The sequence below is a fragment of the Rhinolophus sinicus genome, chromosome 14 (assembly GCF_057876585.1).
Source record: "Rhinolophus sinicus isolate RSI-liver-muscle chromosome 14, RSI-T2T, whole genome shotgun sequence".
In the NCBI taxonomy this organism is placed as follows: Eukaryota; Metazoa; Chordata; class Mammalia; order Chiroptera; family Rhinolophidae; genus Rhinolophus; species Rhinolophus sinicus.
The window spans coordinates 30,470,411-30,486,283 of NC_142514.1; the positions used below are offsets into that span (position 1 = coordinate 30,470,411).

General features: G+C 51.7%; 2 protein-coding genes across 3 annotated transcripts; one reads left to right on the plus strand and one right to left on the minus strand.

The window, feature by feature from the left end:
- Nucleotides 1-3,560: 3,560 nt before the first annotated feature.
- On the plus strand, nucleotides 3,561-7,658 carry CDC20 (cell division cycle 20). Its single transcript, XM_019751078.3, has 10 exons — nucleotides 3,561-4,147; nucleotides 4,262-4,410; nucleotides 4,498-4,594; nucleotides 4,778-4,906; nucleotides 5,004-5,200; nucleotides 5,300-5,394; nucleotides 5,544-5,772; nucleotides 5,943-6,068; nucleotides 6,955-7,072; nucleotides 7,410-7,658. The coding sequence occupies exons 1-10, from the start codon at nucleotides 3,967-3,969 to the stop codon at nucleotides 7,586-7,588; spliced, it is 1,500 nt and encodes a 499-aa protein (XP_019606637.1). The 5' UTR covers nucleotides 3,561-3,966; the 3' UTR covers nucleotides 7,589-7,658.
- Nucleotides 7,659-7,829: 171 nt separating this feature from the next.
- On the minus strand, nucleotides 7,830-14,141 carry ELOVL1 (ELOVL fatty acid elongase 1). Of its 2 annotated transcripts, none has more exons than XM_019751087.3 (8): nucleotides 14,048-14,141; nucleotides 9,990-10,049; nucleotides 9,615-9,805; nucleotides 9,355-9,435; nucleotides 9,163-9,219; nucleotides 8,967-9,072; nucleotides 8,742-8,878; nucleotides 7,830-8,569 (listed from the first exon to the last, which is right to left on the minus strand). In XM_019751087.3, the coding sequence occupies exons 1-8, from the start codon at nucleotides 14,082-14,084 to the stop codon at nucleotides 8,348-8,350; spliced, it is 891 nt and encodes a 296-aa protein (XP_019606646.1). In that variant the 5' UTR covers nucleotides 14,085-14,141; the 3' UTR covers nucleotides 7,830-8,347. The 2 variants fall into 2 exon arrangements, with proteins under 2 accessions (XP_019606646.1, XP_019606647.1); XM_019751088.3 differs by lacking the exon at nucleotides 14,048-14,141 and adding an exon at nucleotides 12,737-12,873.
- Nucleotides 14,142-15,873: the final 1,732 nt, after the last annotated feature.

Here is a 15,873-nt window from a genome sequence, read left to right on the forward strand (position 1 = left end):
GAGCCATCTGGGAGCTCAGTGGCAGCTCAGCTCAAGGTGCTGTGTTCAATCTTAGTTGCAGGGGGTGCGGCCCACCATCCCTTGTGGGAATCCAGGGATTGAACTGGCAACCTTGTGGTTGAGAGCTCACTGGCCCATGTGGAAATCGAACAAGCAGCCTTCAGAGTTAGGAGCACAGAGCTCTAACTGCTTGAGCCACCGGGCCAGCCCCTCAAACTAGGTATCTTGATAAGAATTTAATAAAGGGCATATTTCTAAAGATGAGGCAGGATTTAGGAAAACCATCATGGAATAGTGCAGTACCCCAGGGCTAACAACAGCTGGGAGCTGGTTCCACTCCTAGGCGTTAAGGGGTGAGGGGAGAGAGTGGTTACTAGATCTGGAGATAGTAGCTGTAGAGAGGGCTATCTGGCAGGAGCTGTGGCCTTAGACAGAGAGATACAGCCAACCTGGGAGGTTGTGGCAGGGAGAGAGCCAGGGGAATAAATAGCTCAAGCTCACTATTCTCCCATCCTCTGATCTCTATATTAGTTTACTAGTGCTGACATAACAAATTACCACAACCTTGGTGCTTAAACAACAGAAATTTATTGTCTCACAGTGCTGGAGTCTAGGAGCTCAAGGTGTCAGCAGGGTTGGTTCCTTCTGAGGGCTGTGAGGAAGAATCTATTCCATGCCTCCTCCCTAGATTCTGGTGGTTTCTTGGCAATCTTTGGTGGTCCTTAGCTTGGTAGAAGCATCACCCTTATCTCTGCCTTCATCTTCATATGGTGTTCTCCCTGTGTATGTCTGTGCCTAAATTTCCCCATTTTATAAAGACACCAGTCATTGGATAAGGACCCACCCAAATGACCTCATCGTAACTAATTACATCTGCAATGAACCTATTTCCAAATCAGGTCACACTCTGAAGTATTGGTGCTTAGGAATTAGACATTTGAATTTTCGGGAGACACATTTCAAAATATCTTCCCATTGGTGGAAGCCAAAATAAAGACAGAGCCCCAGGGAATCCACTGATGCAGGCCCAATGAATCAGCCTCACAGGGTACAGGGCAGGGTAGAGAAGGATGAAAGGCAGGTCTGAATGGGACAAATGGATGACATCTACTATACCCATTTTTCCCCATAATTCCTTCCCCAGTCATCTTTAAGGCTCCGACTCTACGTGTAGGGACTCAAGACAGATTGAAACCCAAACCACTGACCCTCTTACCTTTATACCCACTCAGCCATCATGTCCTAATCACTTCTACTTCCTAAATTCCCTCTCCCTATCTCCACTAGACACAATTCTAATGTGTCTTTTGGAGCAAAAATTAATATGAGACCCAGTCTTATTTTACTATAAGACTGGGTCTAATATATTAATTTTTGCTCCAAAAGACACATGAGAGCTGATTGTCTGGCTAGGTCTTATTTTTGGGGAAACACGGTACTACTATAGCCTTCTAATTAATATCTCTGCCTCCAGTCTCTCTCATCTCTCCAGTCTCAACCTGTATGTTGCCTCCAGATCAATATTCCTATTCATCTCACTCCTGATTTCTTTCTCTTCCACTGTTTCCCTATGTGAGGATTAAAAGTGTTAACACAGTGCCAATCATATAGTTAATACTCAGTGTTTATTGAGCTATTTTTATTGTTGGCCCAATTAAGTTGTCCCACCCCCTGAATATCACCTATATTTTATTCCTTCCATGCCCTTTACCTCCCTAGATTCAAGTCCTTCAGGTGGGAGTTCCCATCTAACCAGCTCCTCACCCTCTAATTATCCATCTCTAAAGCCTTGTTCTCCTTCCCTCCAGCCTAAGGGGAAATGATCTTTCTTTCCCGAATTGGAAAAGCTCCCTGTGTTTTCTATCCCATTTCTTCCTGGGGAAGTACCCTGGCCCCTTGTTCTATCAGCTGGCCCTTGCCTGGCCTCTTTCACTTCCCCTGACTCTTTTGCCTTCACCTTCAAATAGGCACAGGCCTCCTGATGCTGGTATTCCCTCAAGCTCCCATGCACTGACCCTTTCTCACTCCCAGATTTCTCACACAAGTAGCTTGTGCTTGCTGCCTCCACATTCTCCCCTCTTCTTTCTGCAACCCTTTCAAATGGAACCCGAGCACCCACTCTCCTGATCCCACACTCTCCAAGGTCACTGATGACTTGTGTCTCCATGGCCAAAGCTGACCTCTTCTGTCATCATCCTGCTTGATCATTGTACGTATTAGAATTCCTCCCATTTCAAGGTCCATGTCAGTATAATCTGGCTTCTTTCATTCTAAAATGTATGAATTCCTTACGGTTATACCCATATTTACCCTATCCTTTTTTTTCTGCAGTTAACCCATACCCAAGAAGCTGCAAACCACTGGCCATGTCCCACCCTCAGGCACGTTTTGTTTGGCCCTTCCCTACACAGAAACTCGCACTGATTCTATAAGGCCTAGCAGATAAGGTCCAAACTCCTTAGCTTAACATTTAAGGCCATGATCAGCCTGACTCTAAACTGCATTTTCTATGTTCTCTGGGGTTCAGGGACTCCCCATTTAAAGCCCCAGGACATCCAACTCCTTGTTTTCCTAGGTAATTGGAAATAGAGAACATAAACACTTCAAAATCAAAGATAATACCAATATTAAATTTGGGCTAAGGGCCCCAGATTTTTCTCTGTCATCAGAGTTCACTACTTATTATTATTGGCTGTGTGCCTTTGGGCAAGTTTCTAACTTCTTCTTTCCCAGTTTCTTTTCCTATAAAAGGATAGAGTGTCCGCCTCATGGGAGTAAGGATTAAACTCAATAATGTATGTAAACTGTTTAAACACAGTTGTTAGCAGATAGCCAGTAAATAGTACCCATTATTATTATTGCTGCTTCAATTCTAAGCATATTCACACAGTTCATTCAAGTCATTGTTAGAGCACTGGATAGAATGGGAGTCAGACCTGGATTCCCAATTTGTGTGACCTCGGGCAAATCCCTTCCCCGGGCCTCCGCTTCTTCATCTGTAAAATACGTTGCCAGGATAGGGAGGGTGCCACTACAGATTAAACTAGTGGGTCTCTAAAATTCCTGACACCTGATCCTTTTTCTTGACTATAAGGAATTCACCTCTCTTTCGGCCTCATTTTCCCTCTTTGTAAAACAACAACAAACAACACAGATTTTAAAGACAAACACATGTACTATGTACTTCCTTCCCAGCAGTGTTGCTACAGGCACCAAGCAAATAGCAGATGCACCCTAACTACTAGCTCTGGCCTTCTTTCTGTTCCAAAATTTCTCAGCCCTTTCCCCCGTCTCACCCTTGCCCGCCGGCCGGCCGCCCGCTGCCTTTCCTTTCTCTAAACGGCTCAAGTGCCTTATTTAGGTAGCTCCACCGAGTTCTGCACTTAGGTATCGTAAGTACGATCCACAAACATGGCTTTAAGTGCGAAGGGCGGGTCAGGGGAATCGGAGAAATGAATGAAAGCACCTCAGGAAGGCGGAGGCAGCGCAGGCCCCGCCCCCGATGCTCCTTGTCCCTCCCTCTCGCTTTCAGACACGAGTTCTCTGGGACCCGCCTTACGCCTCTCTCTTACCCTTCAAATCACGCTCCACAGCTGGACTCTCGTGAGACCTGTGACTTGCCCCGGAAGACCCGCCCCCAGTGCCATAGAGGCCAATGGGAGAGGGCGACGGTTGCGACGGTTGGGTTTTGAAGGAACCAATGAGTACTCAGAGCGGAGAGTTCAAGAAGCGTAGGCCAGCGTTTGTAGGGCCGGTCCGTGATCGGAACCTTTTCCGAGCTGACCGTGTGAGGCAACTGGGCCCAGCCGAGGTGGGACTGCGGCCGGAGGTGCCGGGCTGAGAGAGACTGTCGCTGGTGTGGCCCTGACTGTGTGGCCGGCCTTCCCAGAGCCCAATCGCCTGTCTTCCTCCGGGTTCGGCAGGAACCCCCTTCAAGGACCCCTCCCCACTAGACGCTCGGCTCTCATGGCGCAATTCGTGTTCGAGAGTGACCTGCAGTCGCTGCTGCAGCTGGACACACCCATCCCCAATGCACCCCCCGCGCGCTGGCAGCGCAAAGCTAAGGAAGCCTCGGGGCCGGGCCCCTCACCCATGCGGGCCGCCAACCGATCCCACAGCGCCGGCAGGACCCCGGGCCGAACTCCCGGTTAGTGGGGTGTGGAGGGACATGGGGAGGGAGAGGGAACCGCTGAGAGCAGCCTACATGCCCCCTTCCTCGGGAACCTTGGCAGACTATCTGGCTTCCCTCTCCCCGCCCCAGGCAAATCCAGCTCCAAGGCTCAGACCACTCCCAACAAACCTGGCGGTGACCGCTATATCCCCCATCGCAGTGCTTCCCAGATGGAAGTGGCCAACTTCCTCCTGAGCAAAGAGAACCACTCTGAAAACAGCCAGACGCCCACTAAGAAGGTATGTGTCGCAGAGGGACTTAAGGCAAGGGATCCGTCTGTGTACTTTGCATAATGTCACGGCCTCACCACCATCCTTGTGTGCCAGGAACATCAGAAAGCCTGGGCTTTGAACCTGAATGGTTTTGATGTGGAGGAAGCCAAGATCCTTCGGCTCAGTGGAAAACCACAAAAAGTCCCAGAGGGTAAGACCTGAAGTTTTTGGCTTTTGGAGAGAGGTGTCAGCCCAAACTCAGGGCTGAGTTGAGATGGCTGTCTGCTCTTCCCACCCAAGCCTGGGAGAGAGGAAGTTTTTATCTGGCTTCCCAGACTAGGGACTGGGAGAGGTGTCATTTTTTCCAGTGTCTAGACTCACTCCGTTGCCACAGGTTACCAGAACAGACTGAAAGTCCTCTATAGCCAGAAGGCCACGCCTGGCTCCACCCGGAAGACCTGCCGTTACATTCCTTCCCTGCCAGACCGTATCTTGGATGCCCCTGAAATCCGTAATGACTACTGTAAGTGCAGCCTGCTCCTTGCTGTATGAATGGAGAAAAGAGGGCCTGGGACCAGGCAAACAAGGAAGCTCATGCTCTTCTCTTTGCCCCCTGGCAGACCTGAACCTGGTGGATTGGAGCTCTGGGAATGTATTGGCTGTGGCTTTGGACAACAGTGTGTACTTGTGGAGTGCTAGCTCTGGTGACATCCTTCAGCTGCTGCAGATGGAGCAGCCTGGGGACTATGTATCTTCTGTGTCCTGGATCAAAGAAGGAAACTACCTGGCTGTGGGCACCAGCAGCGCTGAGGTGCAGGTGAGACTTGTCCCTATGCTACAGCTCTCTTGTCCCCCAGCAGGAGGATGTTGATGCCAAGGCCCAATCTCTGATCATAGTGGTCCTCTCTCTCTCCAGCTATGGGACGTGCAACAGCAGAAGCGGCTTCGAAACATGACCAGTCATTCTGCCCGAGTGGGCTCCCTGTGTTGGAATAGCTATATCCTGTCCAGGTCAGTGGTTTTTGCTAGTCTGTTGTAAAATCAGGCTATAACCTTTGCCCACTCTTCCCAGACTGTACACCTCTGAACTGAAGCAGCTCTGGCCTGCTGGTGGCATTTAGTGCTGCCATAGAACCTGATTCCCTTCTTCCTTCTTGCAGTGGCTCACGCTCTGGCCACATCCATCACCATGATGTTCGCGTAGCAGACCACCATGTGGCCACACTGAGCGGTCACAGCCAGGAAGTGTGTGGGCTGCGCTGGGCCCCAGATGGACGACATTTGGCCAGTGGTGGCAATGATAACTTGGTCAACGTGTGGCCTAGTGCCCCTGGAGAGGGTGGCTGGGTTCCCCTGCAGACATTCACCCAGCATCAAGGGGCTGTCAAGGTGAGAATGGGGCTGGGCTGGGGCCTCTGCAGACCTTTACCCAGAACCTGGGAAATACTATGGGGCGATGGGATGGTGGGATTGGACTGATCTATCTGTGACCGCTATAGCTCCTTGTCTGGTGCCTGCTGACACCCCCCCCCTCCCCCCCCCCGTTTAATCCCATCTAGGCTGTAGCTTGGTGTCCCTGGCAGTCCAATATCCTGGCAACAGGAGGGGGCACCAGTGATCGACACATTCGCATCTGGAATGTCTGCTCTGGGGCCTGTCTGAATGCTGTGGATGCCCACTCCCAGGTAGTCTTTCCCTATTGCAGCCTCTTACCCTCAGATGTATTCTGAGTCTTTCTATCCTTTCTGTGCCATCATGTCCCCTCCAGTGGCTTTCCTAACTCTGCACCCTAATGATTTCCACACTTCTAAATCAGCTCTCCAGACCCATATTTCCAATACCGTGTGGCTTATCACCAATCCCACGTCCTATAGATGGTACCACCCTAATATCTCCCAAATTAAACTTGTTACTTCCCCTTGCCTCCCTGAAATGTATTCCTCCTCCTCCTCTTATATTGAGACAGAACCTACTCAGAAATCTGAAGAAGCTTCTAGAATCTTTCATCCGAGTCACCAGGATATATCAGTTTTACCTCAGAATATCATTTATATGTGTCCCCTTCCTTCAGACTCATGCTCTTCCCAGCGGAAGCCCACTGCACTGGTCTCTGCATTCTCATCTCATTCTTACCTGTCCTATATACTGTGGTCTGAGTGGTCTCTTATTGTCCTTAAATCCTGCGATGGCTCCCCATCACCTATAGCATATAATCCAAATCCATTAGAATTTGAGGCTCTTGCTGGTGGGTCCCTGCAACCACTCCAGCTTCCTCTCCTTACCCCGCCCCCATGCCCCCCATGCATCCTTCATTCTGCATTGGGGCTTTGGAGCCAGAATTCAAATCTGGCTCTGTCACCTACTAACTTGCATGTGATCTCAGGCAACTTGCTGATCTTCCTTTTGCTCGATTCCTCATTTGTGAAATGGACAACAGTTGTAATTCTCAAAAGGATATGGTCATTCAAGTCTGAGTCCGTAGCTCCTGGCAGGGTGCCTACCACTAGAATGGACTTAGTTCTGATTTGAGTAGCGTTGGCTCTGTCGTGCCCAACCATCACCTCTCCACAGGTGTGCTCCATCCTCTGGTCTTCCCACTACAAGGAACTCATCTCAGGCCATGGCTTTGCCCAGAACCAGCTGGTTATTTGGAAGTACCCAACCATGGCTAAGGTGGCTGAACTCAAAGGTAGGTGCTAAAGGACAGAAGCCAGACACAAAAGGCTACATCTTGTATGACTATTTATATGAAATAGCCAGAAGAGACAAAAGAGGAGTGACTTTCTTTATGGATTGATGAAAGTGCTCTTGAATTATTGTGATGGTTGCACAACTTTGTGAATATACTAAAAATCAATAAATTGTACACTTTAAAAGAAAAATTTTATGGAATGTGAATTATTGAATTATTTCAAAGTTGTTATAAAAGCAAAAACCAAAAAAGGTAGGTGGTCCTCAAAACTGGAGGGCTGTATAGTGTATCTACATTCATATGTGCTGCTCTCACTTTTTCCCTCATGCCCCAGGTCACACGGCCCGGGTCCTAAGTCTGACCATGAGTCCAGATGGGGCCACAGTCGCATCAGCAGCAGCAGATGAGACCCTACGGCTATGGCGCTGCTTTGAGTTGGACCCTGCACGGCGGCGGGAGCGGGAGAAGGCCAGCGCGGCCAAAAGCAGCCTCATCCATCAAGGCATCCGCTGAGGACCAACTCATCACCTCAGTTTTGTTTGCTTTTTTTTTTTTTTTCTAATAAAGTCATGTCTCTCTCTTATCCTTGTGTGACCTTTGTCCCAGTGGCCTTCCCAAGAGGCTCCTCTCTGTGATCAAAGAGCTAGAAACATCCATCCTGTGGGAGCCTTGACCATCCCTCCTGTTCGTAGACAGAGCTAGCAGGCTTTGTACCCCACCTCCTCCATTCACGCACGTACACACACAGCCTCAGTGGTGTCCTCTGTCACTTTTAATGAAGACATAGTGAGTGAGCAGCCTTCACAGGCTGTATTCCCAGGCCTCCCACCCACTCTGACCTTTGGCCAAAGAAGCTCCTGCTTTGCTGTGGGGTGGAAAAGGAGGGAGCCTGGGTCCACAGTGACAGATTATTGCTGACCTCTTCATTGTGAGGAAAAAGGCCACAGGACCCTGGTGGGGGCCAGCCCTGAGTGCTCCTCTCCCAAGTTTAAGGCAGGGAGGGGGAAGTAAGTGTCCAGCCCTTTCAGCCCCCAGCTCTGGACTGGCAGAGGGCAATCAGGCCACATCCCTGGGGCTGGCCTGGAGGAGTGGGTGAGGAACGGAAGCAGTGGTCCCTGTACCAGCTGTGGGGAGGGGAGGGCCTGTCCCCTGCTCAGTCCTGACCACAGAAGCCCTGGTCACAGGTGTAGGTAGGGAGGACAATGACGGATGCTGCCCAAGGTGCAGTCCTGAGGCACTTAGGTGGGCGCCTAGCTAGATAGAGCATGTTTCTCAGTTGGCCTTGACTTTGGTGGTACCTGGAGCTCCATTTTGCTGAGCTGAACGGGGCAGCCGTTTGCCTTTGGTGTAAGACTGATACCAGAAATTGGAGAAGAGCATGAAGAAGATGGTGCCGTACATCCAGATGAGGTGGATGATGACTGGGTACTGGTAGTTACAGCTGGGCATGAAGTAGTACTGGGAGATGTGCAGTGAGACCAGGACGAACTGGATCTAGGACAGAAAGGCAAAGGTCAGAGGAAATAAGACTGGAAGGAAAGGGGGCGGGGGTAGAGCAAGACTGAATGTTGAGTGGATAGGATAGGGTCAAAGATGAGAGGTTGGATAAAGGATCCAGACTAGGAATGTTGGGGTAATGGTTATAGGCCAGGTCCAGGCCCCTCACCAGCTGGATGGCTGTCATGTGCTTTTTCCACCAAAGGTAGGGTTGAGCCACAGGGCCGAGGGCAGACAATCCATAGTACAAGTACATGACGACATGCACAGAGGAGTTTATCATGGCATGGAAAGAGCCCATTCCTCCTGTGAGGGGCAATGAACAGGGTCAGGAGAGACGAGCCTCTGCTTCCCAGTGCCTGCCCCTCTTCTCCCAGAGGATTTCACCACTCACCTGGGGCAATTCTTATCCCCCACCACCAGCTCCAGGGAAGCACTGAGTGGTGAAAGACATGTAGGAAGGTCACCTGTCCATCTTTTTTCCGGAGAATAAAGATCACCTGAGAGAAGGGTGGGGAAAGGGGTTTCAGAGCCAGGGCCTCTCACTCCTGCCTCCCCACCCCAAGTTCTCACATTTCATATACTCTCACCGTGTCCATCAACTCAATGAACTTGGAGAAGAGGAAGAGCCAAGCCACTCGAACCATCTGCAAGAAGTCAGTGCAGTCTTAGAACCCCAACACTACTCCAAGAGCCTCCCTAGACTGGCCCCTGAGCACAGGTCACACCCAACCTGCTCCTGTCCCCAGGTTGCTTATGACCTAGCCCCTGCCCCTACTTACCCTCAGTGCCTCTGGGTTGTTGGAAAAATCCACAGGGTCACAGCGCCAGGTGTAACTACTTAGCCAGCCAGACATCAGGAACTAGGAAAGGATGTGAATTAGACCACCAGGGTTCTCTCTCCCACTCCCCCAATCCCTCCCGTTTCCTAGCTGAAGAGATGGATCTGAGCCTCTCTGGGAGGAAGACGCCATGCTCTGGATCTAGGCCTGTCCCTTTTCCTGCCAACAGGAATTAAAGCCTAGGCATCCCAGGGGCCCACCTCATAGACAATGTAGAGGGACAGTGCCACCAGTGAGAAGTTGTAGACAACCATGAAGCCACGCAGCTGGAAGGGCTTCCGATTGGCCATGATGCGAGGCCCAAGTGAGAGAACGAAGTACACGTAAGTCAGGAGGATGGAGGTCATTAGCAGGGGTGACCCCATCAGAGGGTAGCTCTGGATCCGGGAATCTGTGAATAAGTGTCAAAGGAGTCAGGAGGGGCCACAGGGTTCAAAGGATCCCCACCAGGTGTACAGATATGAGGTCAGGTCACAAAGGGTCAAGGGGTGTATAGGGACTCTCCGTTAGGAGACAGCCCTAGATTCAGGGACCGCAGGGTAGGAGGGAGGAAGGGCAGGTGCACAGCATCTTACCTCCGTACTTCATCATCTCCTGGTACAAATTCACAACGGCCTCCATCCTGGCTAAAGACTCTGGGGAGGTAGGAAGGGTGGGTGTCAGCCAGGGCTGACTGTGCCCCCGCCATCCCAGCCCTGACCCACAGACAGGACACAGACCAGATGAGACAACTGCAGATGCTTCATGGCAAAAAAGGACATTAACCGTGAGAGGAAGGAATTGCTGGGGACCAGGGGCAGGAGGAGGCAATTTGGCGGGGGCATCTGCTTCCCACACATCCTGCCTGTCTGGGAAGGGCTGTTCCGCCCTTCCTCTCCACACCTTCCTCTCCTCTCATCACTCTCTGCTCTTCTCTGGAGATTTTTACTTCACAACCTCCCCTCCCTTCTTCCTCCACAAGAGAACTCTTCAATTTCGGTCTCTTTCTGGAAAGTCTTAAGCTCTCACCAATAGGGAACTCATCTCCACAATGAACCACCTCGCTCCTTTCCTCACCAAAGTCTCAATTCTCCAGCTCTGGGTCCTTCTTCTCTCCAGGGATCCTCTCCTTCAACCTCTCCTGTCCCATTTTAGGATGCTCATCTCCTGGGACTGTCCCTTCCGGGACTCTCACTCCCAGTCCTTCCTGTCCCTTCCAGGACTCTCCTTTCCCCAGGGTCCCTCCTCCCCTCTGCTGGGACTCCCACTTCTCGGCCCCTCCAGTCCCTTCCGGGACTCACCTCGGGACTCACCTCGCGGTCCCTCCTGCCTCTTCCTCCCCTCCTCTACAGGGACACTCCTCCTGGGCTCTCACCTCGGTCTCCTCTCCGGTGCTCTCCTCTCACCCTTCCTCTCTGGGAGCCTGGCTCTTTGAGACTCCTGCCCCAGTGGCTCCACCTGTCTGACTAGATCTGGCAGCAGCTCCGCCCTCCAACCACCCCCGCTGCACTGCACATGGGGTGGAGGGTGGGTCCAGGCCACAGGTCAGTGCCTGGAGGAGCAGGACCCACGAGGATTGAGAAAGCCAAGTAAAGCCATACTCAACCACCCACCCACCATAGACCAGCCAGATGGGCTAAGGTTCTAGGTTTTGAGCCACAACCTCCGGGGGCTCCAGCCCCAGCCCAAACCTTGACCCAAAGAGAACTGCAGAAAACCTACACCCAGCATCTTCTCCTAATCTAGCCATAAATTCTCAGTTTGTCCTACTTCAGAATGGGTACAATTACCCTTCTCTCTCAGGGAGGGGCAGGGAAGCCAGTGGCATGTGAGGAGGTGGGGGAGTGGGGGAGGTCTCAGGAATCTTCCCCTCCCTCAGGGAGGGGTCTAATAAGCTAGGCCCTCTCCCCCTCAGAGCCTGAAGGAATGTCGGGGGAGGGCCAGGGGGAGGGCTCACAGCAGCTCCCAGGGAGACAAAAGCTGGCTGGAGGGGAGCCTGGGGCTCTGAGGCAGTCCCAGAGGGACAAGGCAGTCCCTGAACAGCCAGGGCAGCAGATGCTGTGTGAGCTGTCTGTACTCTAGTCAGCCAGGTTCCTTCTACTCAGAGAACAACCTGTGCAGGTACCGAGTGAAGAACATGCCTGACATCCACGGAGGCTGTACACACGCCCCTCACACACAATCACTGGGTACATATCTCACAGATGTTCCCCCAGCCCCCTGTCCACCCCCAACTGCCCCATCACGGTTAGGCCCAAGTCCTCCCCTACACACACCCTGTCACACAGCCCTCTCCTCCCCACCCCCACCCAATGACAAACTCATCAGTGGCTAGCTCACATATGTACACAGAGCCCACACACCTGCTGGCAATAACTGCCCTCCTCTGACACACCACCCAAACAAGCTTCCACGGACTCTGACATGCGTAGTTTCTAATAACTCAGACTTGCTCCTAACTACATTCACACTGACGAACACACCTGAGACACTCACACATCCTCCCTTACAGGTCCCATGCAAATGCTGATGCTCACACAGGTTTACTCACACATACGTGAGTCACAGATAAATGTGGTCACACATATAAACTCATACAGCCCACTTAGAGGGGAATGAATATAAAATCACCCATACCACATGCAGACACACACCTGCCCTTGGTCATACATACAGATCTCTTTTCACAGATGACAACCATCATTCATTCATTCATTCATTCACAATCAGATTGTTGGTTGCCTATTCTCCGTAGGGCCTACCCCACAAGGCATAGCATGCGCTTTAACACACAGTTCCTCCCTGACCCATGTGAGTTTGCCAGCTTGTTATCTCTCTCAACCACCACCCCCAAGTTCACCACACACATGCACACACGCATGCACCCTGGAGGTCAGGAGTGGCTCAAGGCTTCTGGAAAGGACCTCTCTCAGAGCTAGAGAATCTGGGTGTGTCTCCGGTAGGGGAACTCAGTCCCGTCCTTCCTTCCTTTAAGATGGATGGAAAAGAAGAGGAGACAGGCAAAGAAAGGGGGAGGGGAAGGGAGGAGGGAAGGGAAGAGAAGGGAAGGGAGGGGAGGAGAGAGGAGGGGAGGGCGGGGACAAGAAAGGCGAAGGGTAAGACCAGGAGGTGGTAGAGGAAGGCCTAGGTTTGAGTAAATGGGGGCCGGGACGGGAGGGAGGTTGTCGGAGAGGCCCAGCCCCAGAGAGCTGGGACCTCCCACCCACTCTCCCCAGGAACAGCCTCGCCCACAGCCTGGGCACGAGAGGGCAGGGCTGGGCCTGGCCAGCCAGGCAGGGGGCCCGGGCAAGTGCAGCGCCCGCCCAGGACAGTCCAGACTCACCAGTCGGGTGCCAGGCGGGCAGCAATGGAGGGCTCGGAGGGTGCAGGGCCAGAGAGAAGTCCCCAGGGCCAGCCTGCCTGCCACTTCCTCATCTGCTGGGCCGACTTTCTGTCACCAGAGGGGGAGGGGGCGGGCCGGGTGGGGGGGTGCCTGCTGATTGGGCCTCGGGCTGAGGCAGGAGGGGCCATCGGTCCCCGACTGGGCTCTGCGGGAAGGGCGGGAGCAGGGGCGGGCCGTCTGATCCCGGGGCAGGAAGCACGCCCAGCCTCGACTCCCCACCCCTTCCCTCCGCATCTCTCAGCCTGCTGCTGTCAGGTGGCGCGGCCTGGCCCGGCCGCTGGAGTTGCACCCTGCTTCCCCCTGACATTCAGCCCCTGGATGACCTCATTCTGGGTCCTCTGGTGATTAATCCAGCACAGCCAACACATCTTCTGTTTGTGGCAGGCCCACCCAACTTAGGACCCTGGGAAAAGTTCCAAGACTTAGCCCTTCCCTCCAAAGAGCCCCTTCTTGAGAGGGTGAGACCGTACAGATGGGCCGGAGTAGCAGAGAGGTCTCTGTCCGAGGGAGCGGCTGGGCATGGAAGCCCTCTCTACGAGCCCATAAACCTAGATGAGCCCTAGCATTAGAAGGAGATGAGAGAATTTCTGGCACGGAGGTGGGAAAATAAAGTGGCCTGGGGCAGATATAGTGAGTGAATCACAGTCTACACTGGCCCTCAAGGTTGTGAAAGGGAAAAAGGGCAGTGAAGCTAGCTGTGGCTGAATGTAGTAGGTCTTGAAGGCCAAACGGGGGCAGTTTGATTTTATTCTGGAAGCAGAGGAGAAACTGAAGATTTTTTGAGTCTACAATCAGGTTTGTATTTTCAAATAGTCATCAAATATTTATTGACCACCTACCATGTGCAAGATTGTGTTAAGTACTGGTGACACATCAATGAACAAGGCAGAGCTGTCCCTCTATGGGGTTGGCCGTCTAGCTGAATCACTTTCCTCTGGCAGCCAGTATGAAGAGGGCATTGCAGGGAAACCAGTGCGAGAGACAGCCTGGCCTAAGAAGCTTTGGAAACTGATGGGAATGGAGAGGGAGGCAGACACTATGGAGATTTCCATGAGTCAGCTGGAGAAAAAACACACACACACACATACACACACACACACACACACACACACACACTTGTCTATCCAGCTTCCTCACCTGCACACACTCATCAACTATCCATGTACCCACCTGTACCACATTGGCAAATGACATTGCAAGCCCTCAATAAGTGTTGGTTGGCTACATGAATGAACACGCCTAAAGACTCACTTCTTTTTGTTCTTGTCCCAGTCCTGGCAGAAAGCATCTTCAAATATGTGCTATAGACCACTTAGGCCCAGGTCCTAGCAAATGGCACCCCATGGCCATGGAGTTCCTGTAAAACACGGTCTAGTGGAGAAGGCAGACATATAAATGAACAATTAGAGTAGCACGTACTGAGTATTCCCATAGAGATAAAACCAGAGGGTTATGGAAGCACGGGGGTGGGCGGCACCTTACCCCAAGGTGGGGGTTTGTTCTTGAAGGCTTCACAGAAATGACACCTAAGCTGAGCATTAAAGGACAGCTTCTAGAAAGCAGGGAAAGGCATTCCAGGCAGAGGGAAGCAAGAGTGTGAAGGCATAGCAGCTTGACATGTTGCAGGTTTGGAGAGCTCTAGGTAGTCTGGTGTGGCTCCAGTATGGAGGGCATATAGGTAAGGGCAGGAAACACAGGCAGGAGTCAGTTTATGAAGAGCCCTGTATGCCATGGTTTGGATTTTATTGTTTATCTTTTTCAGCACTGGCTGCACACTAGAATTACCTGGGGAGCTTTTAAAGTATCAATGCCTGGCTCTCACCTCCAGATTGATTCTAATGGTTGTTTTAATGGGAAGAGGCTTAAGTGTGTTTATGTGCTGTGTGGAAGGAAACAATGGGCTCCAGCATACACACTGGAAGGATTAGCCTTTGACTAAGGAGAACTCCACACAGACTGAAATGTGTGGAAAAGAAGAGTGAGTTTGTCAATGGACTGGGAGGAAATGGAACCATTTCGGACCTGCAGGGAAGTGGTGGAAGGCCTTGGACCAGGTCAGAGGGTTCAGTGACGGCTCCCCACACGAGGGGCAGGCTGATAAACTGGAGAAACTGGAGGGGTCCAGGAACTCACAGTCTGGAGAAGGATGAAGGTCCGGTGTTGCGGCAAAAGAATATCTGGTCCAACAGCTAAAATTCCCTCTCCTTTATGGAGCTTTTCTGACTAACAGGAAATGAGGTGACAACTTCCTCCACATCCCACCCTGTCTGACTCATTCCTCACTCACGGCTCTCTAATGGGCCTTTCTCCATCCTCTTTCCCCAGAAGGCACTGATTTACTTTCTCCAAGGGTTTAGTCTGAAAACCACCACCTGTATAAGCGCTAACAACCCTATTCCCATAATTATTTGAGGTTTTATACGTTTCAGCAGAATAATTAAAGGAAAGGGGGATCAAAGAAGCAGGAATGGTACAATGGGTGAAAAGAGGACTAAGGTGTGCCTGTTTGTGAGTGAGTGAGCGAGCAGGGGGATCCGTGGCGGGAATAGAGTACAGGAGACATGGAGTCGGCTAAGAACAACAGGAACTGAGGGTCTAGGCTGAGGGACAACAGGAGTGGCAGGTGAGACGGAAGCAGCCTTCTAGGGGCTGTGTCAGGCTTCCCCCATCCCCAGCCTGCAAAGGACAAAGGGCACTTTCTACACGGTGCTCACACAGTGGAGGTGAAAGGAGGGCTGAGTCCATGAGGACAGGCAAGTGAAGATGAGGGTGAAGGATTTGTCAGTTAATCATTCTGCATGTCCCTGGGCCTTAGCCAGCTAGCTGGTGGCTTCTGCCTAAGGCTGAGACCTTGGCTGAAGAAACTGAAGCTGGAAAAACATCCGGTCGTCAGAAGGGAGACTGTATGCAAACACTTATCATATCATCCAGAATTTGGGGGTTTGCCTGGACTCCTGAGAGGTCAGAGATAAGAGTGGGTAGCCAATGCCAGAGATAAGAGTGGGTATCGTTCAGTGTTTGCTGGAGTGAACTAAAGAAACTCAGGTAGGAGGAGCAATGATAGAACCTGCAGGAAG